The sequence below is a fragment of the Rattus norvegicus genome, chromosome 3, assembly GCF_036323735.1.
Source record: "Rattus norvegicus strain BN/NHsdMcwi chromosome 3, GRCr8, whole genome shotgun sequence".
In the NCBI taxonomy this organism is placed as follows: Eukaryota; Metazoa; Chordata; class Mammalia; order Rodentia; family Muridae; genus Rattus; species Rattus norvegicus.
This window is the reverse complement of record NC_086021.1, coordinates 136551715-136565799: the sequence shown is the minus strand read 5'-3', so window position 1 is coordinate 136565799 and position 14085 is coordinate 136551715. Positions and strand designations below refer to the sequence as shown.

At 47.3% G+C, this 14085-nt stretch overlaps 1 protein-coding gene and 1 non-coding gene across 3 annotated transcripts in view; both read right to left on the bottom strand.

The window, feature by feature from the left end:
- Fbln7 (fibulin 7) overlaps nt 1–975 on the bottom strand; it is a 36381-nt gene extending 35406 nt beyond the window's left edge. Inside the window, exon 1 of one of the 2 annotated variants that reach the window (XM_063284986.1) lies at nt 669–975. In XM_063284986.1, the coding sequence (XP_063141056.1) occupies nt 669–743 (75 nt within the window). In that variant the 5' untranslated portion in view covers nt 744–975. The remainder of the gene's footprint in view (nt 1–668) is intronic. The other variant, XM_215832.10, reaches the window with a different exon arrangement.
- Nucleotides 976–6935: 5960 nt separating this feature from the next.
- Nucleotides 6936–7062, bottom strand: LOC120102056 (small nucleolar RNA SNORA17). The gene has a single exon (XR_005503090.1). It is a non-coding gene; the product is annotated as a small nucleolar RNA SNORA17 (small nucleolar RNA).
- Between the last annotated feature and the right edge of the window lie 7023 nt (nt 7063–14085).

Genomic DNA, 14085 nt, shown 5'->3' with positions numbered 1-14085 from the left:
ATGATGATGATGATGATGATGATGATGATGATGATGATGATATGAAGATGAAAAAAATCTGGCCAAGCAAATAAATTTAGTGGGATTTGAACACATAAATGTCAAAGAAAGAAAGGAAGAAAGAAAAGGAAAGGAAAGAAGAGACAAGAAGAGAAAAGAAAAGAAAAGATGCTGCTGCCGGTATGAGTGTGTAATTGCACTCTAAGAAAACGTAATTGCAACTCTAAGACTTCGGGTACTCCGGATAGAACCACCTGAGGATCTTTCTGCTAAGAATTTCTGAGAATGGTTAGGGTGTGGGGGCAGCAAGAATATTTCAGTTAGAAACGCAAATGTTGGGTTTGGAGAGCGCGGACAATCTCTAGCAGAATTGGGCGGCCAGGTGTTCTCACTGCGATCCACAAAAGACCAATGTCTCAGAAGTCCCGGGGCAACTTTCCCCGGCTGGCGATTCCCACGCGGAGCCACCTTCTCCCGCTGGGCTGCAGCAGCCCAGGTCGCCTACGATGACAGACGGGGAACCCGCTCCTATCTCCATCAACCAAACCCCAGCCCGAGATTCCGCTCCAAGTCCCAACTCCAGCACAGGAGTGGAACGTGGCAAACCCTGGCCTCGGCGCTACCTTCCCGGGAAGCGGGACCCCAAAACGGGCTGCGGGGACACTGACCTGGAAAGCCCGCGCTCCAGGGCTGGCGAGGAGCAGCAAAAGAAGGACGAGCGTGCGCTGAGAGCCTGGCCCCATCTTGCCCCGCACAACCTGGCTGGTGGGGAAGGCAGGTAGATCGCTGTTCCCTGGCCGGCCCTGAGTCCCCACGGTGCACGAGTCCCTTGCAGCTCCCAAGGCCACTATCGTCCGCAGCCGCCTGCACGAGACTGTCCCGACGATGCGGGGAGGCGCCAGCCTGTGGCGGAGGCGAGAGAGGAGGGGCTGCGGAGCTTGGAATGCGCCTGGGAGCGCGCCCAAGCCTCTGCTCTGGAAAAGACCGGGTGCGACGCCTCGCGACCAAGGGTGGCCAGTGACCACCCTAGGCTGCCCCACTGCCCGCCGTCCCCACTGCCTGCTAGGCCCCTGCCATCTATACGTGGCTGATTGATGAGCCAAACTTAGGTCTGTCCCACTCCAAAGTCCACATAAGGACACCTTCCTCCAGTAGAGCAGAGAACAGGGTTAGTGTGGCAGAAAAATGGCCTCATAAACTTGGCCCAGGTTAGACCACGTCTTCTTAAACTGTGGGCCAAAAAATGGGAGCCAAGTTACGGAATTTAGCAAATGGTAAAAGCACAAAACCAAAAATTAATTCAAAATCAAATATAGTAAATCCAAGGCATCCTTGGTCTCCACAACTGTTACTGGTCAGATGCCTCGAGGCACCACAGGAATGACCCCCACACACACACACCAAACACTAGGACACTTCGCTCAGATCTCAGACTAACCTATGATATGCAACGAAGTGTTTTTAATGTACACACGAAAAGTTTCACTACTTTGTACTACTTATTTATGTGACGTGGTATGCTCTGTGTGACAATTATAACCAAACAATTAATTTGGGGGAAAAATGTCGAAAATACTTCTTTTTCTTCAGTATCAAATATTCAGCCAAGATTTAATTCTTCATGTAAAAATAAATAAGCATACCAAATTTTGTTTAATCTTTAATAAAGGATAAAATAATATTTGTACTAAATAATTGCTTTAAATGCATTTATGGTTACCAGTAAGTGATTTGTACACTTACTCATGTGCCTGAATTCCTGGGATGGCGGAAATATTCCTCAGTGAAAAGGGACTGAGAGCGGGAAGTTTAAAGGGCTCTGGGTTAGACTAAGTCACCCACTGGACAACTCTGCCAATTTTAAAAATAGTGTTCCCTAGGGTTTTAGGAGGGCGCGTGCTCAGTTGCTAAAAATCTACAGCCTTCCTTCTAGGTTTCCGTCTGTTTCCCAAGGGCTTAAAGTAAACGCCCAGCTACAGAATCCGGCTAGGGTCTAGTTAGGTAACAGCCCTGGGGTGGACAGGCATAGAGTTGAGAGCCCTGCACCCAGGCTATGGTGAACCAGATGCCTCAGACCCTCTACCCCTGGAAAATGTAATTTAGTTCCTCCTGCAAGGACATTTTGTGAAGCTCACTCTTATGTATGGAATGGTTCTGAAACCTACAGCCCCTGACCTGGAACTGCTTTCGATGGAATCAGAAGAGAAGCTGAGGGTCCTCTCTTGGCCTGTTAGAGATGCTATAGCAAAGCATTCCCGAATAGACAGTATACAAATGATGCAAATGCGTGCCTCGGGGCTCTGCGAGCTGGAAGGTCAAGATTAAGGCATCTATCGGCAGATTCGATATCTGGTGAAGCTTACTCCAGCCTCACTTGTGGGAACAGACAGGGAAGATCTCTGGGGCTTCTTTTTTCTGGTGGGAGGAGACAAGGTTTCTCTGTGTAGCCCTGGTTGTTATGGAACTTGCTCTATAGACCAGGCTGCCCTTGAATTCAGAGATCCTCCTGCCTGTGCCTCCCAAGTGATGAGATTAAAGGCATATGCCACCACCACCCAGCATGAGGCCTCTTTTGTAAGGACACTGTAGCTATCTAATCCAGAAATATCCTAAGGCCACATCTCCTTACACTACCGTACTGAGGAAGGAGTTCAAAATATAACCACAGCCAGTTCCCTGGAAAGCACGGAGCGCGGAGCACGGGGCACTGGGCCTGGGACCTGCTGGCCACCCAAGCATCGCTATCCAACAAATCCCACTGAGCTACCCACCCCGCCCCCAACCTCCGCAGCAGAGCAAAGTCCACGTCCTTGTGCTTTGAAAGTCTTGCCGAGAGACCCAGTCAGAACACTGCGTGTCACTGTCCAGGTAGAGAGGAAAGGACAGCGGCCAAACCAGGGTAGCCCGTAGATATGGCAGGTTTCTGTGTCAGTCTCCAAGGCGTCTGCTGGCTGTGAGAGAGCCAGTTTCCTGGCTATGCTTACCTCTCCCGTGAATGAAAGCTTTCATTCTACTTGGAGTGGCTATTTATTTTGACTTTCAATCTGCCCCGTATTTACATGGCAACTTCCAAGCACTCTTAGCGGTTCTGGTTACACACTGGACACTAGAGGCTGGGCGGATGTGAGCGAGCTGTCCGTCCTCTCCCTTCGTCCTTTCCTTAGCCATAAAGCTGAGACCCGCCAGATTCCAGAGAGGAAGAGAGTGAAACGACGTAGGAGCTAATCTCCTTTGTCAGCTTGACTGGGTTTGGAATCACTTAGGAGACACATCTAGGCTTGGCAAAGAGGGTGTCTGTCTCCAGAGAGGTTTAGTTGGAGAAGTCTTTGAACGTGGGTGGCACCATCCCCTCGGCTGGGGGCCCGGACGGAGGAAGAGGGGGGAAAGCAGAAGCCAGATGAGCCACAGCCTTCTCCACCATGCTGGACTCAGTCCATGAGCCCAAGAAAGCCCTTCCTCTTTCATTCGCCTCTTGTCAGGCAGTTAGTCCTAGTAACGAGGCAGGCTAACAGGAGCATGGCTGATGACCTGCCTGGGGTATATCAATCCCAGTCTAAATGTCCCTTCTCCTTAGGGCACTTTCAGAACATTCCATCTCAACATCTTAACCTAATCCTCCCTTCACTTTTAGGAATCTAAGAACTTTTTTTTTTAGAAATCTAAGGAATTTTTTTTTTTTTTTTTTTTTTTAGAAATCTAAGGGCAGCTTTACTCGGAGCGGCACAGATGCCTTTGCATTTTGTCGTTGTTTTGCTTTTTCCTGGCGTCTCTAAAAGTCAACAGGGACTTTTGCTTTGTCGTTGTCCCTATTTGCTAATTTCCATCCATGACCTTTGCCCTATGGCTGACTTCCATTAGTGTTCAGTGTTCAGCTGAATTAATTTCCTGAGGTCTGGCCATCCTTTTCTCTCCATTCTCAGCTTTCCTGATCTGCAGTAACCAAAGCAGGTGCCCCACAAGCAAGCTTGTCAAGGGTATCTCGAAAGTGGCTAGCAGTTAGAGCGGTGCTCAGTGGTTTAGAGCACTTGCCGTTCCTGCAGATGACCGGGGTTCAGTTCCCAGTACCCACAGGGTAGCTCACAACCATCCCTCTGTCCAGTTCCAGGGACTCAACATCCTTTTCTGGCCTTTGTACACTGGTGTACAAAGGCCTATGTACCTGGTACACATATGACGCACATACATACGCGTAGGCAAAACTCTCATATACATAACATAAAGTAAATCTAGAGAGCAGGTGGCTCTGAACACACACTCTATAGTCAGGGAACGGGTCTATCAGCGAGTCTGCTCCCTTCGCTTTCTTTCTGTTGTGTTCAGGAGAATATCTGGGGATACTGGAGGGCTGCCCTGGTGGTAGTCACATCTAAAGAGACTCATTTTGGAACCAGGGAGATGTCTCAGCAGATAAAGGTTCTTGTCACCAAGGCCGATTACCTGAGTGTGATCCTTTGAATCTACACAGTCGGTCAGAACCAAACTCCACAGATTGTTCCCTGCCTTCCATATGAATGCCATTGTATGTGAAAGAGCACATACATGTACATACATGTACATACATACATACATACATACATACATTCTCTCTCTCTCTCTCACACACACACACACTACACGTATGGATTGGTTCTTTGTGAATTTCCCATCATACACCCCAATCCCACCCATCTTTCCCTCCCCTTGTACCCACCCTCCACCCTTGCAACCGCCCCCACAACACAGGAAAAATAATCTCACGGTGGAAGCTGCAGTGTGTCAGTGTGTCCACAGTGCACCCTTTTGTCCACACATCTCTACTTGCAAATGTTCATTGCAGTAAGTCCTTGGTCTGGTTTGAGGCCTCTGGCTTCTGTTACTCTATCCATGCTGGATCCTCACTGGGACTCCTGTCAGATATGCTGTCATTGCTCTGTGTCTTGGAGATACTAGGGTTTTGGATCTGTAGGACTGGCCATTTATGTGCTTCAGCAGCTTATAGATGGGGTAGATATAGGGGTAAGCAACTCAAAGTCCTGGATCTGGGCCTGAGGAGTGTCTGAGCTAGTCAGCCAGCTGTTCTCTGGCTTTTACACCCTTGAGGCTGGCTCACCAGTAACTCCTCAAGACTAGGACCAGCTCTGCCCTACAGTCAAGGTACAGGACCCACTCTCCCAAGTGCTACAGCAGGTGAGGGACACGGCCAGTTCTGCTCTCGTGACTCTATCAGGGCCAGCTCTCCCACCTGCTGCCACTGGTGAGGGCAAAAAGAAGGGGTGGGGAATCTCTCCTTTACCAATGCCACCACCCAACAGACAAGAGGGAGGGCTGGCTCTCCCACACTCACTCACACCCTCTGGGCCAGCTCACCAGCAACCCCCAAAACCAGGGTCAGCTCTACCCTGCTGAGCAGTGCAGGGCCTACACTCCTCGGCTGACCTCAGGGCCAGCTCTTCTGCCTGCCATAGGCAGCAAGGGATTGAAGGAGGGGAGGGGCATCACTCCTGTGCCCATGTTACTGCACAGCAGACAAGTGGTGGGCCAGCTTTTCTACCGTCACTCCCTAAGGCCAGCTCTACCATGTGCCCCGCCCCCCCACACACAAGGGTCAGCTCTACTGTGGTGCCCAGGTCGGGTGCAGGACTCACTTTCCTGAGTGTTGCAGCTGGTGAGGGGCAGAGCCAGGTCTCCTGCCTGCACACATGGTGAGGGGATAGGAGGGCCTCTCCTCCTCACCTATGCCACTGCATGGAAGACAAATCATAGCGCAAGTTCTCCTGCACTGGAAGAACTCACCAGCAGCTCCTGAAATGCGTGGGGCCTGTTCTCAGTACTGCAGCTGGCTAGGGGTGGGGCCAGCTCTCCGGCTCTCATACCTCCAGGGCTAGCTCTCCCATGATGCCCAGGTAAGGGGTAAGGCAATTCTGCACGGCCCTCAGACATCAACATCTCCCCCAGCAGCGGCCCAGACCAGGGATGACCACCTGGCCTTTAGCAGGAACAGACACCTGCTGTTGCAAGGCCACAGACACAGGTGTGGCCCCCGGTGGCAGAATAGGCCATGACTCCATGTGGTCATGGTGCCTCCCTTGTGGTATCACCAGCTAGTCACAACAGCCTCCCTCCCCAAGTCTGATGGCCCAAAACTCCCTCCAGTGGTAGATATTCCCTCCCCTGCCCTTTCTCCCACACAGACTTTGCTGAATTAGTTTGTAAGTAAACTGTTTTTGTTTTTTGTTTTTTGTTTTTTTTTAAAAAAAAGATCAGGGGGTTGGGAATTTAGCTCAGTGGTAGAGCCTTGCCTGGCAAGCGCAAGGCCCTGGGTTCGGTCCCCAGCTCCTAAAAAAAGAAAAGAAAAAAAAATAAAAAAAATAAAAAAAGATCAGAGCTGGATGGTTCTTGAGATAAACAATGGGCCCAGCAAAATAGCTCGGTATTGTGGTAACCACTTATCATCAAGCCTGACAGCCTTGAGGGTAGCTCCTCACTACCCTCTACTCTCCGATTCTGCCCCTTCACTGTGCCCACACCTTTCTGTTTCTCTTCCATTTCTCCACCACTTACTCTTAGTGGCATCCAGTGTCCCTGAGTGTCTGGGATCATCTCAGGAGAGGTCCCTGGAGTGCTATGGTCGGCTCGTGCAGTATGGCACCAGGCAGGGGGCATCTCAGACATGAGGCCCTCCTCAGAGCTGCTCAGTGCTGGACCAGTGGTCATCTTTGGCTAGCTCCCTGTTGGGCTCCATGGCAGCAGTCTGGTGGTCATCTCAGACTCACTTCTTGCCTAGCCTGCCCGAGTGGCCCCCTGAGAGAGTCATCCTTCTCCAGCTCACTCCCAATCTGGGCCAGTAGGTCCCAGGCAGGGTTCTTCTAGTCTCCAGCTTGCTATCCATCCTGGGAGTCTATCCAGGCCTGCCTGGCACTGGGCCGGTGGCTGTCTCAGGCCTTCACTTTTCGGGGATTGTTAGGTTACGAATCATTCAGATGTTCATAGGTTAGAACGCAGCAGAGACATAGTCTCTCTCTTCTCTGCCACCTATTGACATGCATGTGACACAGCAGCCACACCTGCTCCTCTAGGGGCAAGGACAAATACAGTTTTTAATGAAAAAAAAATGGTTTTAGGGACCGCGGATATAGCACAGTTGGTAGAATGCTCGACTGGTGTTAGTGAGACTTGAACTGGATCCCCAGCGCTGCATAAGTGCCTGCAAGCACTCACCTATAACACCAGCACTTGGAGGGGAAAGCAAGCTGCAAAGGAAGAAGAGGAAAGTTGAATTTTAATTTTAATTAATATTCTGTCTGTCTGCGTAGATCAGAGACAAACTCCTGTGTCATTCTATTTTTTTTTTTTTTGGTTGTTGTTCTTCTTTTTCCGGAGCTGGGGACCGAACCCAGGGCCTTGCGCTTCCTAGGCAAGCGCTCTACCACTGAGCTAAATCCCCAACCCCCTGTGTCATTCTTAAAGTACTGTCCACCTCTTTCTTTGGACAAAGTATCTCTCATTGGTCTGGGGTTTGCCTAATAGTCTAGAGCGGATGGTCCTCCTGTCTCTGCCTCGCCAACACTGGGAGCATAAGTATACCCCACCAGGGCTTGACTTTTAGTACATGGGTTCTGGGGCTCAATCTCAGATCCTGAGGCTTATACGGTAAGCATTTTACTCAATGAACCATCTCCTCGGCATTTAAATTATCTATTCATTTATTCATTTACTTATTTATCTGTTAGGCTCTTACTATGTTACAGAGACCCCACCACTCCTGACTAAGAGAGAAAGATTTGTTGTAGAAGTCTATGTTGACCACCCGGCTACTGGCAGCACACAATGATTCCAGGGCTGTCCTGTGGGGCCTTCATGGTCCCTTAGGGTGTCCACATCAGGGTGCTTCTCTCCTGATCCGTGCATGACCCAGTCTTGCTGTTGGCACATTCACACCTCTGCATCTGTCTATGATTCTGTCATCGACCTTAAGGAGCTATTCCAAAGGTCTCAGGGATAAAGCCTGGCATGCTAGTCTGACCAGAGATGACAGGGCAAGAGGAGGGAGGAATCACTCAGCAGGAGAGCCATGACTTCATCCAATTCCTTCCTTATACAAATATTTATCAAGTGCCAACTCCAGGCCTGGCCCTGAGCCAGTGCTACGTTATGTCCATACATTATATCGTTCAGCAAGCCCTGCAGTTGTGGATAACATTGAGGACATTGTCTGCCTGTGTTCAACCAGGACAGACCAGGGAAACTCTTGGCCATGCCCTGAGGACTGCCTCCAATCTTACAAAAGGAATGCCTGTTTAAAACAACAACAACAACAACAACAACAACAACAACAACAACAACAACAGTCCATTGTGTCATAATTATAGAACAAACATCATTCGTTCAGTGTCTGCCATGGGGAGAGAGACTTTGAGAACCCACAAATGCCTTCCCACAGTCTAAATGGCTGTGGAAGGGCAGAGTAGTGGGCTCAGTGGGTGATATAATTCTTGGAGTCAGACGTGCCTGAGCCAAATGTCACCTGAGTAGGTACCAATGGGGACTTGTGGCTCCCCACCTCTTCTCATTCCTCATTTATATGAAAATAAAGACATTTATCAGAACCAATAAGACATCCTAAATAATAGAGAGCAGGCATGATGGAGTCAGGATAAATAACACTAAGGATGTCTCAAGAAGCTCTTAGAAATTATGTTTACTTAAAGTCATATTTAACATATATACATAGAGTTCAGTTGAAGTTACACTACTCACCTGGTGTGATACTATTCCATTTCCTACAAAAAGAAAATCATGAGGTAGCTAACAAAAACTCCAGTGTGGGGCATGGGACACTTCCTTCTGAGCTGTTGGTCAGAAGAGTTCAAGAGACTTACATGCAGGCTGCCCAGGGAGAAAAGCATCCACTAGTCCTATCCAGCCGTAACACACAAGCCGCAACCATGACCATAAGCCTCTCAAAGTTTCTTCAGGGGGCTGGAGAGATGGGTCAGAGGTTAAGAGCACTGACTGCTCTTCCATAGGACTTGGGTTCAATTCCCAGCAACCACATGGTGGCTCACAACCATCTGTAATGGGACTGATGCCCTCTTCTGGTGTGTCTGAAGATAGCTATAGTGTATGCATATACATTAAATAATAAATAAATCTTAAAAAAAAAGTTTCTTCAGGGCCGAGGGCAGAGCGAGGGGGCCTAGGCAATCCCAACCACCATCTGCTTTCTCTTTGTACTGAAAGCCATTTTTCTGGAGTGAATATCTTTGTGTGTTGGGTTGTTATAACTCTGGTTAATATCCAAAGTTTTTAAAAAGTTGAAAGCTTTTTTATTTTAACCTTTTTTTTCTTTTCTTTCTTTCTTTCTTTTTTTTTTTTTTTGTGGAGCTGGGGACCGAACCCAGGGCCTTGCACTTGCCAGGCAAGCGCTCTACCACTGAGCTAAATCCCCAACCCTTAACCTTTTTTTTTTTTTTTAAAGAATAATGTCTTAGTTACTTTTGTATTGCTGTAATAAAACACCATGACCAAGGCAACTAACTTATCAACCACAGATGGAGAGAGCACGCTGGGAATGACCTGAGTCTTCTTGAAACATCAAAGCTCACCCCCAGTGATATTTCCTCCAAGAAGGTCAAACCTCCTAGTCCTTCCCAAACAGTTCCACCAGCTGCTTCAAACGCATGAGCTGATGGGGGACATTTTCATTCAAACACCACAGTAGACTTTGTCATTTTTACCCCTCCTTTCTTCCCCACATTTATCTTATTACGCAGATCATTAATATTGTTTTGAGAATTCCATCTATGATACTATAGTTACATCATTTCTATTCCACCTTCTCCCCCTCCAACACCTCCTGTGCTCCCAACCTTTTCAAATTTATTATCTCTTCTTCATTACTTTTATGTATGTTTATACATATACATGAATACAACCTGCTTGGTCCATTTAATGTTGCTTGTATGTACTCGTGTTTAAGGTTGACCGTTAGGGACTGGATAACCTCTCAGGAGTCTCATCTTTGGAGAAGACTGATCTCCCTTCTCTCAGCAGCCGTTACTTGCCTGTAGTTCTTTACCTAATGGTAGAGTCTCATGAGAATTCCCCCATCTACATCAGCATGTCAACTGGTGTTGCCATTTTGCAGGTCTTTGTTTCAGCGATCACATTGTTGAGGTTTCCTTGTCATATACAGGAGACCCTATAGTAGATGCCTCTGGTTCTCACACTATTTCTGTCCTTCTCTGGCAATATTCTCTTAGCTGTAATGTAGGGGTTCTGCTGTAGCTGGACCAGGTAAGGCTGGGCACCTTTTTGTCAGGTGTTCTCTGAACACAGAGCAGCCGTGGATTTCTGAATAGTCTTTACCTACTGCAAAAGAAGCTGTAAGACAGGTAAGAATTATATGTACCTGTTGGTATAAGGCTAAATACTTAGAATGAAACTACAAGTTATATGGGGAGTTAGAGATTGCTCAGTGGTTAGGAACACTGATTATTCTCCCAGAGGACACTGGGACAATTTCCAGCACCACATGGCAGCTATCAACCATCCGTAACTCCAGTTCCATAAGATCTGACGCCCTCTTCTGCTTCTGTGGGCACCAGGCATGCATGTATGCATAGACAGACAAGCAAGTAAAACATCCACCCACATAAGTAAAAAAAAAAAAAAATTAAAGAAACTATACTGGTTTAGTGACGAAAGTTCTCCTCTAGGGTCAATGGCCTTACAATGAAGTTGACTGGGTTTACAGTATCGGGTATAAACCTGTTCTATTGAATGGCCCTTATGTCTAAGTGTGTGGCTTATACCTTGGTGACCCCTAAGATTTAAGTTCCACTACTGCACTTTGAGTCTATCTTGTCAATGCTGGTCATCGTTGTGGTGTTTTTGTTTTGTTTTTTCAAGACAGGGTTCCTCTGTCTAGCGTTGGCTGGCCTGGAACTCCCTCTGTAGACCAGGCTGGCCTCAAATTCATGAAGATCCACCTGCCTCTGCCTCCTGAGTGCCAAGTTTAAAGGTGTGGGCCACCAAACCCAGCTGACTCTTGTGATTTGTAGATGTCACAGTCAGGTAGGCCTATTGAACATCACAGAACACCGATCTCAGTCACACAGCGGTCGTTTACTGAGCATTTGCTCCAGAACTGATCTATCAGGAGTGCAGACCAGACTCCGGGGCTGTCTTTGACCTTGAGCCAGAATCCTACAGGGCTTTTAAGCCTGACATTCACAAACATCCATGCCAAGTTATTCCACCAATCAGGATTTAAAAATAGGGGACTTCCTTAGGAACATGGCTTTGTTGTACATTTATCCTGTCCTCATTGGTTGGGTGATTCTACTGTGGTGAGAAACTTGCCTTGCCTAACATCCATGCCTTAACTTGGCATCCAGGCGTTCATGGCTTAATTAGGCATTCTACCCCTGCACATGTCTCTTTCTGCCAAGTAGGATACCAATTCCCAGTGAGGTCTCGGGAACTTAAAATTTACTCGACCTCGACTCAAAATGGAAGTCCTATTCCAAATGGCTTCTTATACTGGTGCAGATGTTTCTCGTATGTTGGGGTCCATCCCAGGGGCAGCTTATAAAGGCAAAGACTATAAAAGCCCATGCACAGGAGCAGGAAGTGTTGCCAGGAGGTTGCTTCAGGACCAAGCTTATTGTGGCTACCTATGCAAAGCAGTTCTGATTGGCCTCTATTGTGATTGGTTTCCAATCACCAAATCACAGAACATAACAGAACATGCAACCAACTCCGGCGTGAGAAAGTTTCCTTCTAACACTAACAAAGGCTTCAAGTGCTGGCTAGATCCCAGGCCTTAACAGTTTGCATGGCAACTTTAAATTCTTGGAGGGCGAGGGCGAGGGCGAGTCCTCAGGGAAGGGGTTTCTGGGTCAGTTCCAGCTGGAGATTTGACCAAGTATACTGTTTCCAGAATGTGCTGTCTCCAGCAATAGGATCACATCTTTTTGAGTTTGGGAAGATATCGAAGGGTGATAGCAATGGCCTGTATTGTAATGGGAGTCTTCTAGATTTCCACTGACCAGCAAATCGAAGGGAGAATTCCTATGCTTGACAGTAAAGTTTTTGTTAATCTATGGTTCTAGGGGAGAAAACTGACACTTTAAGTGCCACTACTTCATCTGAATTCTATCTGTCTGCCTGTCTGTCTGTCTTCTATTATCTATCATCTGATATATGTAGGCACATATGTATTTTTAAGTTAATATAAAACAATGCTTCCCAAAGGTTTGCTAAATGCCTTAAGGTTATTTCCCTCCTCCCTCCTCCCCCTCTGTATTAGCCTCTCCCCATTTCTCCCCATGTCCAGCTACCTTGTTCTTTAGAGCTCCTTCCTCCATTATTTGTGTGTGTGTGTGTGTGTGTGTGTGTGTGTGTGTCTGTGTGTCTGTGTGTCTGTGTCTGTGTGTGTGTTGCTGGGGATTGTATCTAAGAACTCATGCCAGTTCTTAAACAGATTTAAAGTTCACCGTTTAAATTCTTAGCATGGACCAGGTGTGGTGGTACACACCTTTGATCCCAGCACTTTGGAGGCAGAGGCCAGAGGATCTCTGATAATTCAAGGCCAGTCTGTCCTACAGAGTGAGTTCTGTTGCAGCCAGGGTTATGTAGAGAGAACCTGTCTCCAAAAGTAAATAAACTTTTTTTTTTATGTAGCATGCTTAATTTCCTTAAGGACTTTCATTTTATCTTCAAATTGGCAGACAGACATTTTAGTAAGTAAAAATGCATTTATTAGTTGGTTAAAGGCAAGGAAACAATTCTTTAGAGATGATGTTTGGCACCACCATGGCTGAAAAATTTGGGTATGTTTGCCTGTGTATAAACTGATTTTTGAGGAACTACTGTCAAGGTTATTGTCACCTGAATTCAGGTTCAGTACAGCCTGAATCCATGATCACTTGCCCTGGGTAACTTCCTTTCAATATGAGTACGCCAGCCTTCGGATGTTTCAGGTGGAGTTGGTCTCAACAAGGTCTCTGCGGCTTTCCCGCTGCCTGGTCTCAGTGGAAATCAACTTCAACTGTTTCATGCATGCTGCATACCAGGCCCTTTTTGTATTACCTTCACACCTGCCTAGTAAGTAAACAAAACTTGCCCTGTCCCCAGGACTCTGAGGACTGCCCTTCACAGACAATGCCTGCTCCTACAATACTAGCCTCTTTACTTTGCCAGGAGGGTGACCCTCAGCAAGCTGGTTCATCTCTATGACTCTCATCTTTATTCCAGGAGAAAGCTATAGTAATGTGTTTCCTTCAAACTCGGGTGCTACAGCAGTGAACAAAGCCTGGAACCCTGCAAATACTGACCCTCCCAAGTTATTGTTACCAAAACAGCCAGGCTCCGGGCTGGCCTGTTAACATTACACCTGCTTATAGCAAGATGCACTTTCTGCCTGGTGTCCTAAGGCCACTCAGGCTCTTCTATCTCCTGGGATCATGGGTTTTCTTGGCCGTTGTTTTGTCTTTGAGATGAGGTCTCACTATGTCATTATGGCTGGTCTACAACTCTCTATATAGAACAAGATATCCTTAAACTTACTTAGATCCACCTGCTTCTGCCTCAGGAGTGCTGAGATTAGACATGCTTCTCCACCCAGGCTGTCTGTCTGTCTGTCTATCTGTCTATCTATCTATCTATCTATCTATCTATCTATCTATCTATCTATCTACCTACCTACCTACCTACCTACCTACCTACCTACCTACCTACCTACTTTTTTCTTAAGGTGCTGTCATGTATTTATTTATTAGTGTGCTTCCCTTTTGAAGAAAACATTAGGAAAACACAGAAAAGCAGGGACAGAGCTTCAAGTCTTCATAGTCTACTGCCCCAAACGACCTAGTATCACTTGTCTTCTACAGAACTAGAGCAGTGGCAGGCCCATGACGATGTCACTTCCTAGACTATCTGGCACACTGGAGTGACCATCTGACTATAAGACAGTACACTCAGAAGCCAGCCTCTGAAGTTCCCAGGCTGTCCTACCCTTTGGGCTGGCTGGACGCAGACGATGTGTCCCTTCCACAGATGGAGATAAACTGTGGGATCCTCCAGAACCATACAGAGCAGGCA